We start from the raw sequence: 22,691 nt of genomic DNA, 5'->3' as shown, positions 1-22,691 counted from the left end.
ATCTCAGAGAAGGCTTTAGGATTGTCCATTCCCTTGCCCAATAATTCTGTCCCAACCTCAGGTATGACTGTTGATACTTTATGTCACACCTCAATGCTCCCTTGCTTCTGGTGAGGAAAGAGACTCATTTCCTAATATCAGCTCCAGCCCCACTGCCTCCCTTGGCCGCCTGCCTACCGTCCTTGGAGGGTCCGTCACCCACCTTGGAATCTAGATACTGTTGAAGCAGCATCTGGAGCTCTGTGTTCTGCTGCTCCAGAGAGTTGTTTTCTATCAGCAGCGTGGCCCTCTGGGTCAGGATGAGGCTTTGGGTGGAAAAATCAGTTAGAGGCTCATTGAATCCTGCATCCTCTGCCAAGTAGGGACCAGGATCTCTGTGTTTCTGGTCTGTTTAGAGGTGGAAGAGGATTCCAGAAGCCTGACCCCAGAGCAACCTCCCTGCCCAAAACAAACCAGGCTAGCAGGAACAGAATAGGAAGCCAGAGGACCAGCCACCCAACAATACCACATGCCCCTTCAACAGGACCTTTCCCTCCAAAGGCAGCTTTTCTCTCCAAGTCAGGGAGGTGGCAAACTGGCCACTGCAAGCAGAATCCTCCTCCACCAACTGGCTGGGCCCCTCCTTCTCCTGGGCTATGACATGCACACTCACTGATACTTCTCCAAAGCTGTGTACAGAGCGTCCCAGAGGTTCTGCGTGGTATCAGAGATAACTGTGGTCAGGGCCTCCCAATACTCAGAGTCCTTCGAGTCATCTCGCACATGCTTCAACTTCACTGGTGCCCGGGAGTCCCTGAAGGTTAAGAGCAACAGTATCATCATCGCCACCTGGCACCCCCCAGGTCCCCACGTGGGGCTAGTCACAGTGCCTGTCCCTCACAGACTCTGCTTGTCCACCAGTCACCTTCCCACTCAGCTTCGTGAGTCTACCGGCTTATGGCCAATTCTCAGAAAGTGCACATGACTGCCCTCAGCATTCCTGACTCCTGGTGCCATTGTCGCTTTTGTCATCCCCTTTCTCTCAGTCAGTTTACCTCACTGACTTTATATCCCGCTACTATGCCCAGTTCTTTCACTAATGCATCCAAAACACCTCTCAGAATTCGGCATCCCCTCAAGGATAGCCTTGATCCAGGATATCATCAACTCCACCAGGACAAACCTTTCAGCTGCTCTCCTGTATCTGGCATCACCGCCCCCTCCCCACCACCAAAGGGATCTTTGCAAAATGCAAGCCCAACCATGGCGCCTCCACTGCTTAAAACCATGCTCTGGCTCCGGGCCACTAAAGGACAAAGACAAAGATCTTGGGCACGGCGAGCAAGGCTCTCCTTGCCTGGCTCCCCTGCCCACTGGTCTCACTTCCCAGGGAAGACCCTGACACTAGCCACACCTCTCTGCCACGATTCTGGAATATACCAGGCCTTTCCCCATACTGTGACACCCTGAAGTGCCCTTTCCTCCCACTTAATCCACCCAGGAAAACCCAGTTTGGGTGCCTAAACCCCTCTCGGACATGCCAGATGGGGAAGCCACTGCCTCTCCCAAGTGACGTGACACCTTGTTATGCTCTGCCCATTTTCTGATAACCAAGCGCTCCCTCCACAGGGCCCACACCCAGCAGACCCCAGTGACTGTTGAATGAATGATGAATGAGAAAATCACTTCTACGCCTATTTCTTTCCTTCATGTCCACTTGTCCCCCGATTCCTCCAGCCCTCCCGAGGACCAGCCTCTCCTCCCCACCCAGGTTCCTGTCCTGCAACCTCCACACTCAGACTATAGCATCTGCATGGCCTCTGCCCAGCCCGCTTCAAGCAAGCCCTCCAGCACCACACCTGGGCTTCTTCAGACCCATGACAAAGGCCTCCAGGATCTTGAGGACATCGTTGGGGTGGATGAGCATGGGAGAAGGGGGATGCTCCTTCTCTTCTGCCTCCCCTTCCCCAAGGCTTTCCTCCTTCTGTTCCTCAAGGTCTCTCTTCTCTCCTGGCTCCAGTGCCGACATCAGGCTTGTTTGCTCCTGTGGGGGTGACAGATGCCAAGGTAAACCAATGTCATCAGTTTCTTACGTATCCTTCCAAAGAAATACTATGTCCCTACAAGCAACGCCTTCCCTCCCGTTGTCACAGGAATGATGCTCTATGACACACACAGTTCTGCACTTTACATGTTTCACAATAAACCTTAGGGATGTTTTCGCATAAATACGTAAAGAACTTTTTTGTTTTTTTTTTTTTACCGGTGCATAGTATTCCACTATGTAGATTCACCACAGCTCCTAAGAGCAGGAGGTTTGGCTTGTTCCCCTGAACAATGAATTCTTTCACGATGGAATTGTAGATTGTTTTCAATCTTCTCCCACTTCTAGCAATGCTGCAACCAATGAGCTACAATAAACACATCCTTTCAAATGTATTGAGACATAGCTGCAGAGTGAAATCCTAGGAGAACTGCAGGGTATAGAGTACATGGTGAAGTCATCCATAGGGACGCTGCAACATTTGGCTCTCACAGCGGCAACTTAGGAGCCTGTCTGGTTCCCACGCTTCGGCCAATCACTATGTGCTATCAACTCGCACAGTCTTGCCAATGTGACAGTTGCACATGGAATTTGGACAGTTTTAATTTGCACTTCTCTTATTAAAAGAAACCTGGTTATCTTTTCATACGTTTAAAAGTTATTCGTACTGTCTCTTGTAGGAGATTTTTGTTTGTATTCCTTGTCCAAGTTGTTGGTCTTTTTCTTATTGGTTTATATTAGTTCTTTGTATATTAAAGAAATAGGCCTTTAACTGTGGTATGAATTTAAGATGTTTCCTCTCCCAGTTGTCATCTGTATCTTAACTTTGCTTATAGTGATTTTTGCCTCACAAGGTTTATTTGTTTGGTTTTTAATGTAGTCAAATAGATCCTATTTTTCCCCTTTATAGCTTCTGGGTTTTATTCACCCAGCCAGTTCTTTTTGGAAGCATATCAGGATACTCCCCCTGGAGCCAGCATTGCTAAACATATTTTTTAATCCAAGTTTTTAATTAAAATTTTATAAAATAGTTAACATGATATCTTCTTCAGAATAGTTCATTACAATCAAGATAGGTATTGCAGATGGGTCCTGCTTGGCAGGAAAGTGGTAAGGATCAAAATATTCAGAACGTGGTGGGCCCAGGACTCCTAGGGGCTGAGATCAGGCTTTGAGGAAGGGCCCAGGAAAAGATGCCTCGGGGCCTTAGTATGAGAACAGCCTCTCCTCCCCAACCTTTCTTCCCCTTGCAAATAGAAAAAGTAACAATAAAATAGGAAATGCTAAGTTCACTTTCTTTGACATAAAACCCTCACTATTTCTCCAGAAGTATTATGCAAAGGCAGCAATGCCCTCTGGGGGCTTTCAGAATTTCAAATGCTCTCTTTTTTATTGCACTTCACATTACCTGACTGGAGGGTGAATGATAAACTCGGTATCTGAGGAAGAAGTTCACCAGTTTATATAAGTCGTCCTCACTTTCAATTCCAAGGGCCTAGGGGAAAATAGGAGAATTGCTCAAACATCACAGACTTCTTCCGAGAGTTAAGAGACCCTCACCTCCTAACAGCAGGAGGTTGGCTTGTTCCCCTGAACATCCCCAGCACCTGCCATGGCCCAGAGTGAGGCCGCTCAACATCTGGGAAGTGCAGTGAGATCATATCCTAGCAGAGAAACAATGCTTGGAGTCAGGAACAGCTCCACACAGGTCTGGTGGGTATGGGAATGCTAGAATAGGCTGGACATACATCCGGGTTTCAGGGTATCGGGAAGAATCTAGAGTCTGAGATCTGGGCCATGAGAGAGAAGCTGGTAGAGGAAGGGTCAGGGCTGGGAGACAGCTAAACGACTCTGTGGCCAATTTGTGACATGGAGAACAAGGTGACAGAGAACCCAGGGAAACCAGGAAGACCTACATCTACTCCCAGGGCCAAGGCAATGTTGGAAAAACAGAGGAGGCTGGCTTAGAATGAGGCCAACTCAGCCCAGTGGGACTCACTGAGAAGATGGCGTCCAACTTCAGCAGATAGCATTCGTTCTTCTCCAGGGGAAGGAGAAGGCTCAGCAGCTTGCTCTCTATGAGGAAACCCTGAGAAGGAAGATGACATCTCTAGTCAGAGACAGGTTTCAGAAACGAGTGCTGGGCTGCAGCCTACCTCTGTCTAACTAGCCCGCGATGACCCTGCAGAGCAGGACCCCACAAAGCAGAGACTTTCAGCAGCAGGGCCTCCAGAGGAAGTCCTTCCTGGGATGCCCAAGGGCCCTTCCTGGGGATAGAGCCAATGCTCGTCATGGATTTAGTTTCCCTACCTCCAAAAGGTGCTGGCTCACCTCACCCACAAGCCACTGGGTAAACACCTGAGTTCCCCAGAGCAGCCCAGATCCAATTCAGTCACAGATCCCTGCCTGTGCAATGTCATTTCACTCATAGGCTAGCCCTCAAATATCATCAAACAGGGCAGCAGGCACTGAGTTTGGAGGGAGGCGTGGAGGGTGAGGGACACATCATATCACAACACAGTGCACATGGGGGGCGGATGGGAAGACTGAGCACCCGGCACCCACTCCAAGCTGGGAACTCCTGGGGGAGGTCAGCATGGAGGGGTGGCCACTGGCAGCAAGCCTGCAAATAGAGAGAGGAACACCTGCCTGCTGCCTCTCTCAGCAGGAGCTGCCCTCAGTGGCAAGAGCCAGCTCCTGGCCAAAGAAAACTCTCAAAGGGGTGAGGGGCTGCCAGCCCTTGCTGCACCTCCTCTACACATCTCAGAAACGCAGGATCTAAGTAAACACCAATTGTGTTCCTATAACACCCCAACTCCCAGCTGAGCCAGCTCCAGTGTCTTTACACTAAATCTAGTGGGTTTTGCTAATATACAGTACAGATACCCAAAGCCTCACACCCCCAGAGTAATCACAGATTGAGCTCCCAGAATAAGGCCATGTCAGCTGTGGCCACACTACTGGGCAGGTGGGTTCACAGAGGTGAGACTGGCACCTCTTCTCTTGCAGAATGGGCTTCTTTAAAAACTAATAATAATTAGCAGGAGCCCGTGGGCCAATTTGGCCCACACCCTGCTGACCCACTAAGGGATGACCCATTTGACAGCTGTGGGCTGCTCTGAGGCAGGGTCTCTCTGTGAGGGACCCCTGCTCTGCTGCTGAATGCCTGGGCACTCCCTGCCTCCAGGCTACATCTGGCCTGGCCAGATGTAGCAGCAGCAGCAGCAGCACACAAGAAGCAAGGACAGAGAGTTTGCAAAGCCACCAGCCAGAAGTCCCTCTGGCACAGCCCCACGCAGCTGGCCTCACCGACTCGTCACACAGGAGCATCAGGATCTTTCTGGTAGTTTTTGCGGAAATTTGCTTCGGCAGGTCAAGGTAAGACTCTGCTTCTGAGGCAGCCTCCTCGGTCTCTTCCTCTTCTGCAGACAGGGCAAAGAAAAGAGAGTGGGAGGGAAAAAGAAAATTATTGTTTGGCTCTGTTGACTTTGAGCAACAGTCAAAGGGCTTTCCTTGAGAAAATTTACCTCTTAAAAAGCCTCCTTAAGGCCCTATGGAGTCTCCTCAGCTGAAGAAAGCCAAGTACGTGGGGAAAACAGGGAGGCTGGGGGTCGGACTGGAGAGGAGGATGAGAAATCTGCCATTCTAGGATATTTCGCTGGTCAAAATTTCATCTCCTTGCCAACAACACACTCAAAATCCGGCCATGGCCAGGAAGTGGAAGGGAGAGGATGAACCTATTTATTCTAACTTTAGAAAAATCTAGCACTTCTAGCTACATGCTTTCTAAACCAGCAGCAGATCAGAAGCAGCCAACTAAACTGTGTACCAAGTGGTAGCCTCACTTCTCAGCAAGAGCTGTTGACTAATAGCAGAGCTGAACATTTTCTTGGCTAAAATTAGAAATTTAAAGATGTGGGGATACCTGGGTGGCTCAGCAGTTTAACGGCTGCCTTCAGCCCAGGGCGTGATCCTGGGGCCCTGGGATCGAGTCCCACATCAGGCTCCCTGCATGGAGCCTGCTTCTCCCTCTGCCTGTGTCCCTGCCTCCCTCTCTCTCATGAATAAATAAATAAATAAAATATTTTAAAAAAAAGAAATTTAAAGATGTTTTATACTATACATTTCCTCATCTGAAAATAGTTATAAAAAATCATTGTACTACCAGGTTTTACTAGTTGTTCAAATGATAAAATGAGATCATATAAATGAAGATATTTTGAAAAGTACAAGATACCATCCTGCTGGTGGAAATACATAATGGTCCCATCCTTATGGAGCAATATCCAGCAAAATTACAGAGGCATTTACCCTTTGATCCAGCAATCCTACTTTTAAGGGTCTATCCCAACAATTCGCCAGGAAAAATATACAAACACGAATGCATAGAGCTATTTATTGCAGCAATGTTTGTAAGAGCAAAAACAAACAAACAAAAACCTGTAAATATCCCAAGTAGCCACCAACAAACACTATCCGAAAACGTTGTAGCATGGCCACACAACAGAATACCAAATAAAAATAGCATGAAGAATATTCCTTCTCACTGCTATAGACTGATCTCCAGGATACTTTGTAAGTGAAAAAAACAAGATGGAGAAAAGCATATGCTCTCATTTTAGAAGGAGGTCTATATATACAAATATATATACACATTTGTTTTTAAAAGCAATGGAAAGATAAACTGTACATTATTAAATAGTTACCCATAGGAGAGGGATAAAATAGAATGGAGAGGATAAGACTACACTTCCACCAATATACCTTGTTTTGTACATTTGGCTTTGGAAACGTAATTATTTTACATAACTATAAAACAAAATTAAATTGTAAAAATCAATGCCTAACAATCAAAAGTAAAACAAACAAAAAGATCTAAATATGTATTCAGTTGGTGACCTAACCAAATAGAAACTATTCTCTTTTTTTTTTTCAAAGATTTTATTTATTTATTCATGAGAAACACAGAGAGAGAGGCAGAGACAAAGGCAGAGGGAGAAGCAGGCTCCCTGTGGGGAGCCGAATGTGGGACTCAATCCCAGGACCCCTGAGCCAAAGGCAGACACTCAATCACTGAGCCATTCAGGTGCCCCAAATAGAAACTATTCCAAGTGACTTTAAAAGACACCAATCTGGGGAAGCCTAGGTGACTCACTTGGTTAAGCATCTGACTCTTGGTTTCAACTCAGGTCATGATCTCACGGTCATGAGATGGAGCCCCAAGCCCTGCGTCCAACTCTGTGCTTAGCACAGGGTCTGCTTGTCCCTCCCCTTCTGCTCCTCCTCTGGTGTACTCTCTTCCTCTCTCTCTCTCAAATAAATAAATAAAATCCATAAATGAATGAATGAATGAATGAATGAATGAATGACAGCAATCTGTGTGTACATCCCTAGTGGAATGTACCCTAAGAGTAAAATGAACTTCAGAAAGGTTTAAACATTTTTTAGTAATCATTTATTAATGACAGGTTGATATTTTATTCTGCAACTGTTCTGTGGTTCTGGGAAAAGCAATGAATAATAATCTTGAAATGCACCAAGATTTTCAAGTTAGGAGAGAGGAGATATACTTTGATAAGGTTAAGTAAAACCTCTGGCATTCTGATGATTAGGAAGTGTTAGGATAAACACATGATTTATTTTTTCATGAAAATGTAATTCTACACACTATACTCATCCACTAGGAAGGCCTAGAAACTGACCCATCCCCAACAATGAGCACTCCAGCTCCCAGACTATGGTTTCAAAATACCATTCGCTATTTAAAAGGACTAGGTTTTCTTGACCTTGAGAAATGGCTGATTACAGACTTGAAGCAGGAAACATATAAGATTGGAACATCTGTTCATTCTGGAAACCCAGGAAACTATCAGCGACTACTAAGGTTGTATCGAAAGGACCCAGAAGCCAACATGAAGAGACTCTCATTGGCCAAAAATGGGACAATTAGAGTATCAGTAAGGTTAATAAGTGCAGTAAACTGAAACACATCAAACTTGTTTAAATACAATGTGTTCATAATGATATTTTTAAAAGATTGATTGATTGATTTGAAAGAGGTGGGGGTGGATGCAGGGAGAGACTCAAGCAGATTCTGTGCTGAGCACAGAGCTCCATGCAGGGCTCGATCTCACAACACTGAGACGACAACCTGAGCCGAAACTGAGAGACGGATGCTTAACCAACTGCATCACTGATGTGCCCCATGATATTTGTTTTATAAAATGTCACTGGTCATCTTTAGAAGATGCTAGAGACCATCCCATTTATTTTGAAAACTAGTAGATAGAGAAAGAACAGCATCTATCCTGTTTTTCCTACATGAAGTGTGTCTCAGGGTAACAAATAGCTGATGAGGGGGAAGATTCTCTTTTCAGAAGTGTTCCAGCTAATAAATGAAGACATGTGATAGAATTTAGAATATCACCATTTTGCAACCCCTAAGGCAATTAATGGATCTTAGACAATGACTACCAGTGGTTGCTAACCTCACAAAAAGAGAGACAACCAACCTGACATTAGTTTATCCCAATGGAGGTACACAACAATGTACTTAGCGAAACTAAACTGAACCAGAATTTGATCAAGTTTCTAGATCAAACTACCAGATTATAATACAGGGAAGAGGATAAAGCTATAAATTATATTAGACAGTTAAAAGCCATGACTATGGACCTCCCAGCTACCAGACCTCTTCCCCCTTCTCTGGACTTCAGTTTGCTCATCTTTGAAATGAATGGGTTGCCACAGTGGTCTTACGGGCCCCCAGCCCCCAGGTCTAGGACATCATTTCAGTCACCTGTTTGCATCAGCACCTCTTCTAATATTTGTGTGGCAGACTTCTGCTGCTGCTGAGATATAGGTCCCACATTCCTCAGGAACCAGAAATCAGGCACCGTCCATGGGAGTCCCAGATGATGGGTATGGATGATCCTGTCTACATCAAAGGCTCTACTTATCAGTTCCTTTGCCTCCTCTTCATTCATCAGCCAAATCTCCCGAAACTGCTTTTCATCGATAAGAGCAAAATGCCTGTGATGGAGAGTTGCTCAGCATGGCCTGGGGACCCTGGGGGCCTGGCCAGGGTCCCCTCCATTAGCAGTAGGGCAAGAACTGAGGTGGAGCTGTGGTGCATCCCGGGTCTGGCCTCCAGGCCTCACCTATGACAGGCTGAAGGCCATCCCCACATATCTCAAGAAAAGGCAGATGACATGCAAGTAAAGGGGCGGAGAAGACAGCACAAAGGACTCTTAGGGTCTGGGCTCACCTCTATTTAGGGCATGAGCCTTGGGACCCTGGTCCCTAAAATACCTCATGGCTTTCTGTAGCTCCTTGAATTGCATCACAAGGCGTTTGTAGTCAGAGGTTAGTGACTGGTTCTCCTCCTGGAACTGCTTGATCTGTTTGGCGTATTTCGATCTCAGATTGTTAAGGGTATCATGTAGGCTGTGGAGCAGAGGGGGAAAGAGTTCTTCTGTCGCTGAACAGAAGCTGTGGTGTATGTTCCTCTCAGGTACTTCACACCATTCTACAGAACGGTGGGTCAGGTTTGTGCAGGTGCAGAAAACCCTCCCATTTATTTCCAAAACCAGGCTGCTCCAATTGTGATGGAAAGGAAAGGAAGGCCACGGGAGGTAAGGGTGTCGTCCAGAATTAAACTCATTTACAACAGTCCAGAAGCCCTGAGCCACAGGAAAGGCCGTCTCCTCCTCAGGAGCGTGACTGAATCTCCCCCAACACACCATCTGTGACCGTGTCCCTACTGAGTGCCACCTCACATATTTAAAGAGCGAATCTCAACTATCTCACTGCTGTGAATTGGATGTTCATTTCACTTCTTTTTTTTTTTTTTTTTGCAGCCTCCTGCGGTCATTTCACTTCTAATACAAGGAAAATAGAAAGGAAAAAATGAAAACTTGACCCCACAAGTCTATGATATATACTGTTCAGGAGTCCGATAGCTCATTCATTCACTCCCTCATTCATCAAACATGGAAGGTCTCTTGTGTGTCTGGGCTATGTTTGAATACAGAGATGAAAACAAGGATATGTTCCAACACAAGGCACTATCAGTCCAGCCAGAGACAAAGATTCACGCTCAGTAGAGCATGAAAGCGCTGTGGGGGCAGTTCACATAGGAGTCCAGAGGTGAGGCGTGGAACTTACCCTGACCTGCAGGTGGAGGGAGCGGCTGAAAGTTCCAGCACAGTGAGGGGCAGTGATAGACTGGCCAATGGCTCTGTGAGTCCAGGCATGTCACAGCTCCACATCTCACTGCCCTGGGAGCTCTGTGCATGGAAACTTGTCTCACGAAATATGCATGGCAGGCACAGCTATTAGACCCACAACCATACTTCAGAGTTCAAACCAGTGAAGAGGTGTCTTGTGTCAGTGCCTCCTTTACATAGGAATGGAGAGTCTGAAGGCCTACATATTGTCCATTTAAAAATTCTAAAGATAAAATTTTCCCTTTCAAGCATTATTCTGAAATAAGCATAAGGTCCCTAAACACACAAACATCCATCCTTTGTGTTTTCAGCCTCCATAAAATGCAAAAATCATTTAACTTAGACTCTGATAAAGCAACATCTAATTCATTTTCTTAACTACAGCATTCTAGGACATTTTCCACATATAGATGTAAAAAATTTTATTAAGTAGCCATCCCAAAGTATTTTTCCCAACATCCCTTAGTAAAGAGGTTTCTACGTGTCATCGAACCACAGAAGCTAATAAAACAAAAATAAACTCCAGGCGCACGCTGCAGGTCTAGGCAAGGTAGCAAGACAGGGAGTGGACAGGAAGAGATGGTTGCAAGGGGAGGCTCAACAAAACATCATGTCCTTGTTTTTTTTTTTTTTTTTTTTTTTTTTTTAATTTTTATTTATTTATGATAGTCACACACACACACAGAGAGAGAGAGAGAGAGGCAGAGACACAGGCAGAGGGAGAAGCAGGCTCCATGCACCGGGAGCCCGACGTGGGATTCGATCCCGGGTCTCCAGGATCGCGCCCTGGGCCAAAGGCAGGCGCTTAACCGCTGCGCCACCCAGGGATCCCACATCATGTCCTTGTTGACTGGCTGGAAACTAGAGATGGAGGGGACAGAGGTGGAGGATGGGAAAACTGGGAGGGTAGGCAAGCCTGGTTTCAAAACTTGTCCACTGGCAATGACAGGGACTCTATAAGCTGAAATGTCTTTTGGCAGTCCCAGATAAAATGAGGAGGTGAGGTTGGGATCAGGGATATGCAGCTGAGAGTCATCAAAAAAGAGGTCAGGGGTGCGTGGGTGGCTCAGCCGGTTAAGCCTCTGCATCTCGGCTCAGGTCGTGATCCCAGGGTCCTGGGATTGAGCACCATGTCGGGCTTTCAGCTCAATGGAGAATCTGCTTCTCCCTTACCCTCTCCCTCTGCCTCTACCCCTCCCCATTCCCCACTCATGCTCTCTCTTTCTCAAATAAATAAATATAATCTTTAAAAAAAAAAGTGGTTATAAGCAAAGCCATGAGACTGGTATAGATGGTGGATGGGATAAAAATATAAAGGGGTAAGGCGCTTTCTAGAATATCGAATCAGGCAAGAGAAAGCAGAACCACCAAAGGAAACCAATTAGCAATGCACTGAGAAAGAAGAGCAAATTTTCAGTCATAAAAGTCGAAGGAAAAATATTCTGAGATTCGGTGCCAGTAACCACAGGATGAGGCCTGAGGAAGAGCTGTGGTATGTGGCTAGAAGGACATCACTGGTCACCTCCATAGGGAAGTGGTCGTCAAATTTCAGGGTCAGGGGTCAAATTATGAGCACTGGAGGTGAGGGACCAGCCAGTAGCGAGAGGAAAATGGCCAGGTAAGCAAGAAGAGAGAGAGCCCTCACACAGGAGCAGCAGGGTCGACTGAGGGCTTTTCAGGGTAAGGGAAACTGTGCATGCGTGAAGTCAGAGGGGAGCCCCAGAGAAGGGATGATAGGGATGATGCCACTCACCTTCCTGCCCCTGGGATCAAACCCAAGGTCAGTCTCCCATACCTCTGCCCACTGCCGGTCCTACCACCCTCCTCTCTCTCACAGTGCAGTTCCTGTCAGCAAATGAGGAACCTTCAGCTTCCTGCTTCCTCGCCTTCAGACCAGCCCTTCACTCCTGGCTCTGGCACCGTCTACCCTGGAGTCCTAACTCTTTTTTTTACCGATTCATATCCCTCCTCCACTTCATTATTTCACTTCCTCAGGAAACCTTCTCAGAGAACTCCTTCTCACTGACAGCACAGATTTGTGGTTTTGTGGTTGTCGTAGATGGGTGAAGAGAGGGAGCAAGAGAAAGGAGAGATCCAGAGAGATACACGCCAAACAATCTCTGGTGGTAGGAATATGCTGTTTTTATGTTTCTATCTTACTTCCAGTTGTACTTCCTACTTCTCAAAAATGCTCACATACTGTTTCTGTAATCACAAGCTGAGAATTTATTCTACAGACGGCCCCGCGCCTGTGCAAAGTGAGACACTTGGCATGAGTACCTACATTGGCATCATTTGCAACAGCAAAAGATTAGAAGCGATCTAAATGCCCAACCACAGGGAAATCATGTGAGAGCTCTTTATGAACCGATATGGAAACATTCAAGACACAGGACAGTGTGTATAGAATGCTGTCATTTAGTCTAAAAAGAGAGGGGAGTGGTGACAGTATTTATTCATGTTTGCTTGTAATGTGGTTAAAGAAATTCAGGAAGAAGCAAAAGAAATGAACAATTATTACAGAGGTGGAAAAGAGGAACCATGCAAAATAGGGGGTGGGTGGGAGACAAACTTTTTGTTGTACATTCTTTGGGGGCGGGGAAAGGATTATCTTTTCTAAAAAAACTTTTAAGAAGACTTTTTTAACAGCTTGCTCTCCTCCAGAAGGAGTTCACCCCCACCCCCATTTTCAGCATGGACGGGCTGATGTTCTGTGTGCCCGCTTACCGATTTATCTTCCTCTTCTGCTGAGATTTGATCACTGTGCTCTCTTCATCCCTCTTCTTCAGCACCTGGAAGTTGTACTCCAACTTCTCTTGGTTTAGCTGGTAAGTTGCTTTCATCTGCTGGAGCTGCTGCTCAAGAATCTAAAGTTTAATAATAATAATAATAATAATAATAATAATAATAATAATACTCACAGGCCTGGTATCCTTGGTTGTGACTGAGCGTCCCTGATTCTTCCTACTGGTATCAGTTGTATCAGAGGAACCAGAGGCACAAGTGCCTCCACCTGAATTCTTAGAAAATCTGTCATCAGAGGCAAATGAAAGACAACAAGAAAAAATATCCACCGTTCAACTGCAAGCTTAAAGCCTATGTCCCTGAGGCACCTGGGTGGCTCAGTGGTTGAGCATCTACTTTTGGCTCAGGTGTGGTCCCAGGGTCCTGGGACTGTAGGAAATGTGAAAAGTACAGTAAAGGAGAAAAGAGGAGAAGACATAGAAAGGGCAAGAAGAATTATTTAAACTCCACCTCCAAGAGGCATTTTCTGTCAACATATTGGCATGTTTCCTTCCAGTGTTCTTTACATACTTTCCAGTACTTTACATACTGAGATAAAACCATAGCTACAATTTTATATTCCACTTTTCTCCCTTAATATTATAACAAAAAAATATTATAACAAGAATTTTCCACATTAGCTCTATCAATGTAATTTTAATGGTGTATAATATTTTTACATATAATAACTTATTATATATGAAATACTTATCATCCACCATACTATTTTATCATTTCCCTACCATTGTATATCTAGATTGTTTTGAGAATTCTCAATATCAGAAAACAGACGCTGGGAACAATCCTATATAAAACTTCCTGGGTATTTTTATTTCCTAAAGGTAGATTCTCAGAAGTAGACCAGGGACCTCCTTTTTCTCATAACTTTGCAATAAGCCCCTATTACTAAGACAGTATTTCCCAAACCTGTCTGGCCACAGAACAGGTTTTATATTTATAACAAAGTGAGAGCACACGTGAGTTACAAATGCAAGCCCTGGCACATGTTCATGCAAATTTCATTCTTGAAGGCAGATTATTATATAACACTAACTATGGAAATAGACTCTCTATTTTTCCTACATAATCACATCTTGAAAGGGGAAAAAAAAAATCAGTGACTCACTTTGTTAGTTTTGTGAAACCACCACTAGTACCTCACCTAGCTGAACACAGTTTGCAAAACTCAACTAATTAGGCCGTGTCTTTTTCTTTGGGACCTGAAAGAACTCACATCTGAGCTGATTTTATATGCAAAACAACAAACAAAGAAACTCTGTCACCTGACTCTTCGCATTTGCATTTCTTTGCCTGTGCTTGTGGTTAATTATTTATTAAGATTTTATTTTCTCTTGTGGAATGCACCTGCTCCTACTCTTTGCTAAAATAGGTTCCTAGGAGACTGACACAAGGAAGGACTAGCAATGCAACGTGCACTGTGGGCTCACCATCTCTATGGGGTCACGGATCAGCCGCTCCATCACCTCAGCTCTGATTCAAGACCCCCCACTGCCTCCGCAGTCACGATGCCACTAGGGATTTATTGGCAGCGCTGACAATGAAATTGCAGAACTAATAGTCTGGTAGTCTCACCCACCAGAGTCTACAGCAGACAGCTGCAAGAATTATGTGATTCGTTATTTGTTGTCAACACCTTCTGCTCCAGATAATTTGGGGAATGGTGACTCTATTGTTAACTATTTCAGGGTTAAGTCTCAACAGACAACTGTCCTTGGTTGTCATACACTGAAGGTAGTTTTTTAAATTTTAAGATTGTAATGGATTTTGTTAACCGTCTGTGCTTATTCTTCCATTTTCCAAAGATATTTTTGTGAAGTTGTACTTTACGTTCCCAAGATTCATGGTAAAACATCATGTTTGGGTTTTGTGAATAATTTATAAAGATTACAATCTATCTTGCCTCCGATGTTATGGTTACTGTAGGTGTTGATCACACCTTCCTGTTTTTCCTGCGTCAGCACAAGCCTCTCCATGCTACCTGCCCACACGCTCCAGAAAACCAGCTGCCGTCATCCCCCAGACAGAATGGAAAATTAAAACAGCCTTTCCCCTGGCCCTGTGGGCTGACCTCGGAGATCCCACCAGGCCTTTTCACGGCCACTCTCAAGAACTGTATCTTGTTTATCTTTGTGTTTTACACAATGTAAGTTTGCAATACTTGTTAAATAAGTAACTTGGTTTTGATTTTTTGTGATTAATATTCTGGTAGTAAAGGTAACAGTCCCTAAAAGTTGAGCTAAACCATTTTACAACTTTAAAAGCACAAGTAGGACCTAAAATAAAAACATTGGCCTCCTGCATCAAGAACTAAGTGTTTCTAGTAGTTTTATTTTGGGGTGGTGGGCAGGTGTGGCAAAATCCTTCTCGAATGCCTAATGTTTACAGGCTTCTTTTTGCTCGTTAATAATGTCACCTTACTGGCAGTAAGCACTTGGAAAGTATGCATTCTTTTCCACTTTTTATACTTTACCCATTAAACCAAATCTATGTGTATTGGATCATTCATATTTTTGTGGTTTGGAAAAATTTTAGTTGCATGTTTTAGAACTGATACAGCGCTATGAATTACTTAGGAAGAGAAAGCCTGATGTTGAGCTACATTCTGTATCTTCTTGACAAAAAATTGATGCTATTTTGACTTTACTGTCTAGTGAGAGTACACCTAAGTGGCATTATGATAAAGTTCGATCTACTAAAATACCCCATGTACTACAATATGGTAATCCCTGATTTGATTATCTGTTTCTAGTTAAATGTGGTACAGTATACTCCTGGTTTCCATTCTAACACAGGAAAGAACCATTGCACACAGGAACTGAACACAGTTCCCCACTCTGAGTATCTGTCTGCCTGCCTCCCACATACTCATACTCCAACTGGGCAGAGGAAGCCAGGAGATGAGGGTCTCCCAGGCTCTCTGCCTCTCTGTCCCTCACCTCCCTAGTCTTACATCAGCCCTCACCCTCAAAAATCTCCCTATATCCCAGAATTTTTTGGCTTTCTTCAAGCATTTGAGGATTAAGAACATGAAATTCTACTCCTACAACTTAATAGCTAAATAAATAAATAAATAAATAAATAAATAAATAAATAAACTGATTAGAAGGACATACAAATTGCCAATAGATTTATGAAAAGGGACACTATTATTAGGGAAATGCAAACTGAAACTACGATGAGATACCACCTCACACCTCTTAGAATATCTATTGTCAAAAACCTGGGTGGCTCAGTGGTTGAGCGTCTGCCTTCGGCTCAGGGCGTGAATCCCAGGACCTCCTCACAGGAGCCTGCTTCTTCCTCTGCCTATGTCTCTGCCTCTTTCTCTGTGTCTCTCATGAATAAATAAATTAAATCTTTAAAAAAAATGACTACAAGTGCAGGCAAGGATATGGAGAAGGGAATTTCATACACTGTTGGTGGGAATGCAAACTGATACAGCCACTCTGGAAACAATATGGAGGTTCCTCAAATGATAAAATATAGAATTATCGTTTGTTCCAATAGTCCCACTTCTGGATACAGATCCAAAGGTACTGAGATCTGGATCTTGAAGAGATGTCTGTACTCCCACGCTCATTGTGGCATAGTCACAACAGTCAAGATATAGAAACACCTAAATGTCCATCGATGGACTAATGGAGAATGAAAACGTGGTACAGGTATATTATGAAATCTTACTCAGCCTTAAAAAAGGACAATCTGCCATTTGCAACAACATGGATGGACATGGAGGACATTATACTAAGTGAGATAAGCCAGACACAAAAAGACAAATACTGCATGGTCTCTCACTTGTTTGTGGGATCTAGAACAATCAAACTCATAGGAGCAGAGAGTAGAATTTGCAACCAGAAGCTGCCAGGGGCTGGGGGAGGGGAAGCAGGGAGGTGTTGGTCAAAGGGCACAGAGTTTCAGTTACATGGAATGAATAAGTTCTAGGGATCTAACTGTACAACAGAAGGTCTTTGAGTGACAATGCTGTTATTGTATATTTGAAAATTTGTTAAGAGAGTAGATCTTATATTACATGCTCTTAACACAAAAGGAAAAACAAAACAACAAATAAAAGAAAATGAGTTTCCATTATTTCACTGTTTGAGGCCAATAGTGCATAGTTTGGTCCCATAAATTATCATACAACCAAAATAACTTAAGAAAGATCAACAATATCCATTTTCATTAAAAGTGTAATGTATACAGCCCACATAAGGAGCGCTGCCCTCACAGACTTCCACTGTTCTTTGTCAGTGATTCTCATTTCCATGACATTAATATGAGAAAGGCCCAGGAAAATTATCGAGACTGGTAAGAATTTTTGTAGTCTGGAGGGGCTTTGATTCAACCTTGCTACATAAAACCACAAGTCGTAGGTCTTGAAATTCTACGAAAGGCTATGTGGAAAAGCTTTAGACTAACAAGTTTTTCTAGACAGAAACTGAAGTGAGTAGACAGTGCTGGAATGTTAAGAGATAATTACATGACACCTAAATGTAATTAGAGATGAGCTTTTTTTAACTGACTTTGAGGCAGAGAATCCTAAGCTTGGAAAGAACTTTACAAACCAGAAAATCTAACCTCCTTCCACTGCAAGAATCCTTCCTCAGCATTGAAGACAGACACAGTCATGCAGCCTTTAAATACTTTATAAAAGACTCATTATTTTGTGGGATGACCCTTCTCTATATTGGATAGCTCTAACTATTAGAAAGTTCCTGCTGGGGCACGTGGGTGGCCCAGTTGGTTAAGCGTCTGACTCTTGGTTTCAGCTCAGATCATGATCTCAGGGTTGTGAGATGGAGCCCCATGTTGGGCCTTGTGCTCAACAGGAAGTCTGCTTGAGATACTCTCTTCTTCTCTCTCTGCCCCACCAGAGCACTCTCTCTCTCTCTCTCTCTCTCTCTCTCAAATCAATAAATCTTAAAAAAAAAAAGAAAAAAAAGTTATTTCTGATGGCAAGTTGGAATCAGCCTTACTGTGATGTCCAATCATCAGCCAGGGTCTGCTTGGAATATTAGGAATATAGACTATTGAGCCAGACAGAGCTGGGTTTAAATCCAGGGCCTACCATTTGCCAGGTAAGTAGCCTATTTCCTGGTATATAAAATGTGGTCAGTGATTCCTCCCTTCCCTGTTAGTGTGAGGATTAGAGACACCGTGCCTTAAGTGCCTAGACACTCACTATATGGTAGCTGTTCTGCTTTGGCTCTCTGATACATTTAGCTCACCCTGGGGATACCTTCCCTTTGCCCAACTAAAATGTCCAATCCTCTCAATGATTCCTCAGGTCACAATTTCCTGGGGTTTTTTTTTTTGGCAGTTCTTCATGGTTTATTAAAAAAGGAATTCCTCCACATTTATTTTGTACATGAGCTCCTTCAGATATGATCACTTGAAAGCAAGCAGATAATGAATACATATCTGTTGAGTGGACTAACTCTAGAACATTCTGGGCAGTCACCAAGGATAAAACATGCCCGGGTACTCTCTGCTCTGCTACCCAGAGACCGAGCAACAAGTCAGACCTGCACGTCCTGCTCCAGCTTGATCTTGATCATGTTGTACTCTTCCCAGTCCCATATCCTCTGCTTGTTCAGCTGTTTCTCGTAGTCCTCTACTTTCTTGATGCGGTTCATAAGATACTCCAGCTGAAGGCACAGGAAGACCAGGGGAAAGTCAGCCCTGTCCCTGCCCTGACTCAATCCTTCAGGTGGCATGACAAGTGTGACACAGGGAAGGATCTCAAAGTGTTATGAGTTCCTTGGCTCTCAGAAGAGAGCCCCAAGGCTTTGTATTGTTTATCTTCTTCTGGACCTTCCTTATTTGAGAAACTCCAAGAGGAATGCTCCATTAAGAAATTAGACATGGGCCCTGCGGTCAGACATTTGTATTTTTAAAATAAAACAAAACAAAACCCATTGGATCTTGGTCAAGCTATTCTTTGTTCTTTGTGTCTCTGAAGTAAAGTGATAACCCCACACCCTTTGAAACATCTTAAAACATCCGTGGCTGGGGTAGATGCCTAGGAACAAAGAAGAGAGTGACAGGACTATGGGAACCCCAGTGAGCTGCAAAGGAAGGTCACCAGAGACAAATGTCACCACCAGAGGCAGCAACCATCTGCAAGGCCACACTGACTAACCATGAAGTGAGGTAGTAAATGTCTGCCATGGCAATCCTCCCCAAGATACAAAAAGGCTAGCAAATTCAGTCACAGTAGATATTGCCCTAGATCCATGGATCACCTTGACACACCCCCACCCCCTCCACCACCCACCACCCTTTTACCTCTTTGGCATTGTGAGCCTGCAGGGCCCGCTCCCATTTCTTCTTATTACTGGTCAGCAGTTCTTGCCGTTCTATCTCAAATGCTTTCTAAGAGCAAGAAGGAAGAGGGCTCTAGAGTCTGTTTTGATTGGGCAGGTCCCTCAATATGAAAGAACTCCTAAGTTACTGCACAAGTGCCATGTACCAATCATATAGTCAAAGTCAAATCCAAATGCAAACTTGCCAAGTTTCATTCAACCAAATGGCTATGGAAGGAGTTACACGGAAATCAGGGTTATGAAGTCTGGCCTCCCCACAGATTTAGAGAGGAAATGTGCCAACTGTCCTGTGGCTCAGTCAGTATCAGAGGAGGGAGTTGGAGGAAGGCCAGTGCCTTTGGTAGCAGTTACAGGACAAGCCCTGGCATATGATTCAATCATGCCTAGGGCTGCTGCGTTGCTATGGTTGGGGTTCCCACGAAACAAAGGAGCACGTTGCTCATGAAAGGTAGGCCCGGGAATGTGGAAATGAGTCTATAATAATAATCCAGAGAGGTCCCCACCTTCTTGGCTCCCTTCCATTTTGGAAAGGCTGTCTCAATCTTAATCCTTGACATTTCATTCAAATTCAAAGTATGGATTCCTGAACTTGTTTGGCACTTGAGTTTCCCATGCCCCCACCTGTCTGCCATAAATACAACAAATAAAAGCTCACATACCCCCCTTCTCGACTCTTCTATCCTTACATGCTTTTATTTTCTTTCAGAGCACTTATTGCCACCTGTCCAAGTATATATTTAGTAGTTTATCTGTTTATTGTCTAGCTGTCTCCTGCTGGAATACAGATTCCATCGAGGACTTTGTTTTGTTCATGGCTGTATCCCCAGCCCCTGGTACAGTGCTTGGCACATAGTAGACACTTGATGAATATTTGTTGGGTGAGTGAATGAATGGGTAAATAAATTACATGGCAGAAGCCAGATGACAAGACATCTGGGACCCTCTGTAGATGCTCTGGACAGACCTGGCCCTCCTCCCAGGGGCCCTACATGGGTAGAAGGCAGTTCTTTTACACCCTGTTACCTCAATGTAACTGAGCTCCTGACGAAAGGTTTTCATTACGTTCTTGACTTGTTCTTCCATCCTCTCTAGGAGCAGGCAAATGTCATCTGACTGTTTCTTCAAATCCTTCACATACTGGTCATCTTTTGTTTTTAACTCCTAGAAAAGAATACTTCAAAGGCTGGTCACAAACTGAGACAGAAGCAAGAAGTGTCAAGCATACTCCACCTGGACCTCTTTCTTCAGGACCCGCAAACACTGAGATTGCAACTATACAAAGCGAAAGTGGCTTCAGAAGAATCGGAGGACACCCAGGGAGAAGGCACAGGGAGATGGAGCACAGTGGCCTCAGCCCGGGGCAAAGCCTGAAGGAGCAGCAGGAGGCCAAACCCTGCAGGACTGCTTGCCCCAAGGCTCCTTGTACACTCCCAGACAGCCTAGGGCACCCCAGCTGAGCAATGACTAGTCAACATGGGAACATACCTACCGCAGACTAAACTCCATTGCTTAACTGAAAACATAATCTGAAACAGCATTTGCTATGAACATCCATCTTTCCAAGGTGACCAGTGATTCTAAAATTACTAAAGCTTTTCCTTCAGGCTGAATTTATTGCTGTGCAATACTCTGAGGAATGAAGCTAGGCCTCCAATTTTTCCATTAAGGGGAGCAAACCAATAGGCCAGATGCCCCAGTCCTCAAGGCAGGGATGGCAGGGGCGGGGCCGGAAGTCTTGCCTGCTGTAACTCGCTGATAAGCTTATTCTTGTCTTCTATTAGCGCAGCGCAGTGCACTTGCTGGGTGCTAAGCACGTCCCACAGGTCCTGGGGGATTCTCTTCTGTCTGCCCTCCTCCCACTTGGCGGTGATTTCATCAAATTTGTCCTGGCTGGTCTTGACTTCATTCTCCAGCTTTTCAAGTCTGCGAATAAAAACACACTGGCCAGGCCAGCCCAGTTCTGGATGCCGCCTCCTGCTGGAGTAGGGCAGGTTCTCAAGAGTCTGAAATACAAGGTCCAGGTACTGAGCACCACCTTCAGATGCCCTCACTCAAAACCATGTGGGGCTCTGAGAGATCTTCAAGATTAATGACGGACTGGCAGTAAGGAGACCAAATAAATTAAGTGACATGGTACAAAAGCAGATCAACCTCAAAGCTATACCTACTTGGACGTGCACACACACATGCAGATCTAGAGTCAATTTGCCACCTACTTCTGTGACAAGCTAGATGACTCCAGTGATCGAGGCCTGACTTTGCTACTTACTGACTCTCAACTTTAGACAACTCCCTGACTCTCTGCAAGCTGCATTTTTCTCCTCTGAAAGAGGGAGAGGATGAAAGCATCTACTTTCAGATGGCTGCTGTCAGAGTTAAGTGAGATAATGCTCAGCACGGCAGTGCCTTAACAAAGGGTACTCATAATATTTTTGGTGATCAACGTGAGTTCAGGTGTGTGGCCGCTCCTCCCCCAAATGATCAATAAATGACCATGGGGACATTTTACAAATAAGGAAACTCCACTATTAAGCAATGGAAAATCGGCATGGCCTTTCCAGAAATTCCAAAGAGACTCTGTGATGGAGTGAACTGAGGAGGGTGTACCAGACTGCTGAAGGGAGGCGTGAGGATGAGAGCCCCCTCCCAAGCACGGAGAACGGCTGCTAAGACAGATGCCGGGATTCTCTTCCTACCTGAATAGACTATCATTCTAGGAGACTGCCTCCCAGCAAGAGCGCCAAGCCCTGCAGGGTAGGAGTCACCACTTAACCTCGAGCTCCCTTCTTTCCTTCTCGCTTCCCTTCCCAGCTGGAACACAGAGTACAGTTTATAATTCACTTGCCTTTTTTCCTCAAAAAATGAAAAATGGACCGGTCATCTTCCTAAAGCCCACATTTATGTTGTAACTCTGCCATTTAAGAGCTTGGGTTTTTCCTCAGAGGTTCTGGAACAAGGCCTAACTCCTTGGTGTGCCTGGGAAATTAGCCCATTCGGTTCTGCGTACAGCCGTCAGCGGGCAGTGGGAAGTTGCAAGAATAAAGTCACCAATTGCATGCTGGTAAAGGTAGTAAAGATGCTGAAAGAATTACTTATGCTGAACAACTAAAAATACTGTTAATATCGTGCTGTTGAGGAGATAAGCTAAAATGGCTCAATGAGCTAAATGAGCTAAAGTGGGGGAACAACTAAAAATATTGTTAATATCGTGCTGTTACAGAAATGAGCTGAAATGGCCAAGTGAGGAAAGGGGGAAGGAGGGAGGAAGGCAAGGAAGGAAGGAAGGAAGGAAGGGATTCCTAAGGAGCA

At 44.6% G+C, this 22,691-nt stretch overlaps 1 protein-coding gene across 2 annotated transcripts in view; it reads right to left on the bottom strand.

Moving 5' to 3' along the window:
• The window catches only part of DRC1 (dynein regulatory complex subunit 1), a 38,497-nt gene that overhangs the window by 1,333 nt on the left and 14,473 nt on the right, over positions 1-22,691 (bottom strand). For both annotated transcript variants that reach the window (XM_038561005.1, XM_038561006.1), the window contains exons 4-16: positions 21,122-21,305; positions 20,406-20,543; positions 19,345-19,431; positions 18,582-18,704; positions 12,979-13,118; positions 9,335-9,469; positions 8,823-9,055; positions 5,333-5,445; positions 4,023-4,112; positions 3,432-3,518; positions 1,839-2,023; positions 653-793; positions 203-305 (exon numbers count right to left, since the gene is read on the bottom strand). In XM_038561005.1, coding sequence (XP_038416933.1) covers positions 203-305; positions 653-793; positions 1,839-2,023; positions 3,432-3,518; positions 4,023-4,112; positions 5,333-5,445; positions 8,823-9,055; positions 9,335-9,469; positions 12,979-13,118; positions 18,582-18,704; positions 19,345-19,431; positions 20,406-20,543; positions 21,122-21,305 — 1,759 coding nt within the window. The remainder of the gene's footprint in view (positions 1-202; positions 306-652; positions 794-1,838; positions 2,024-3,431; positions 3,519-4,022; positions 4,113-5,332; positions 5,446-8,822; positions 9,056-9,334; positions 9,470-12,978; positions 13,119-18,581; positions 18,705-19,344; positions 19,432-20,405; positions 20,544-21,121; positions 21,306-22,691) is intronic.

Source organism: Canis lupus, chromosome 17 (assembly GCF_011100685.1).
Source record: "Canis lupus familiaris isolate Mischka breed German Shepherd chromosome 17, alternate assembly UU_Cfam_GSD_1.0, whole genome shotgun sequence".
Lineage (NCBI taxonomy): Eukaryota > Metazoa > Chordata > Mammalia > Carnivora > Canidae > Canis > Canis lupus.
The sequence above is the reverse complement of the archived record's forward strand: the minus strand, read 5'-3'. Positions and strand labels throughout refer to the sequence as shown.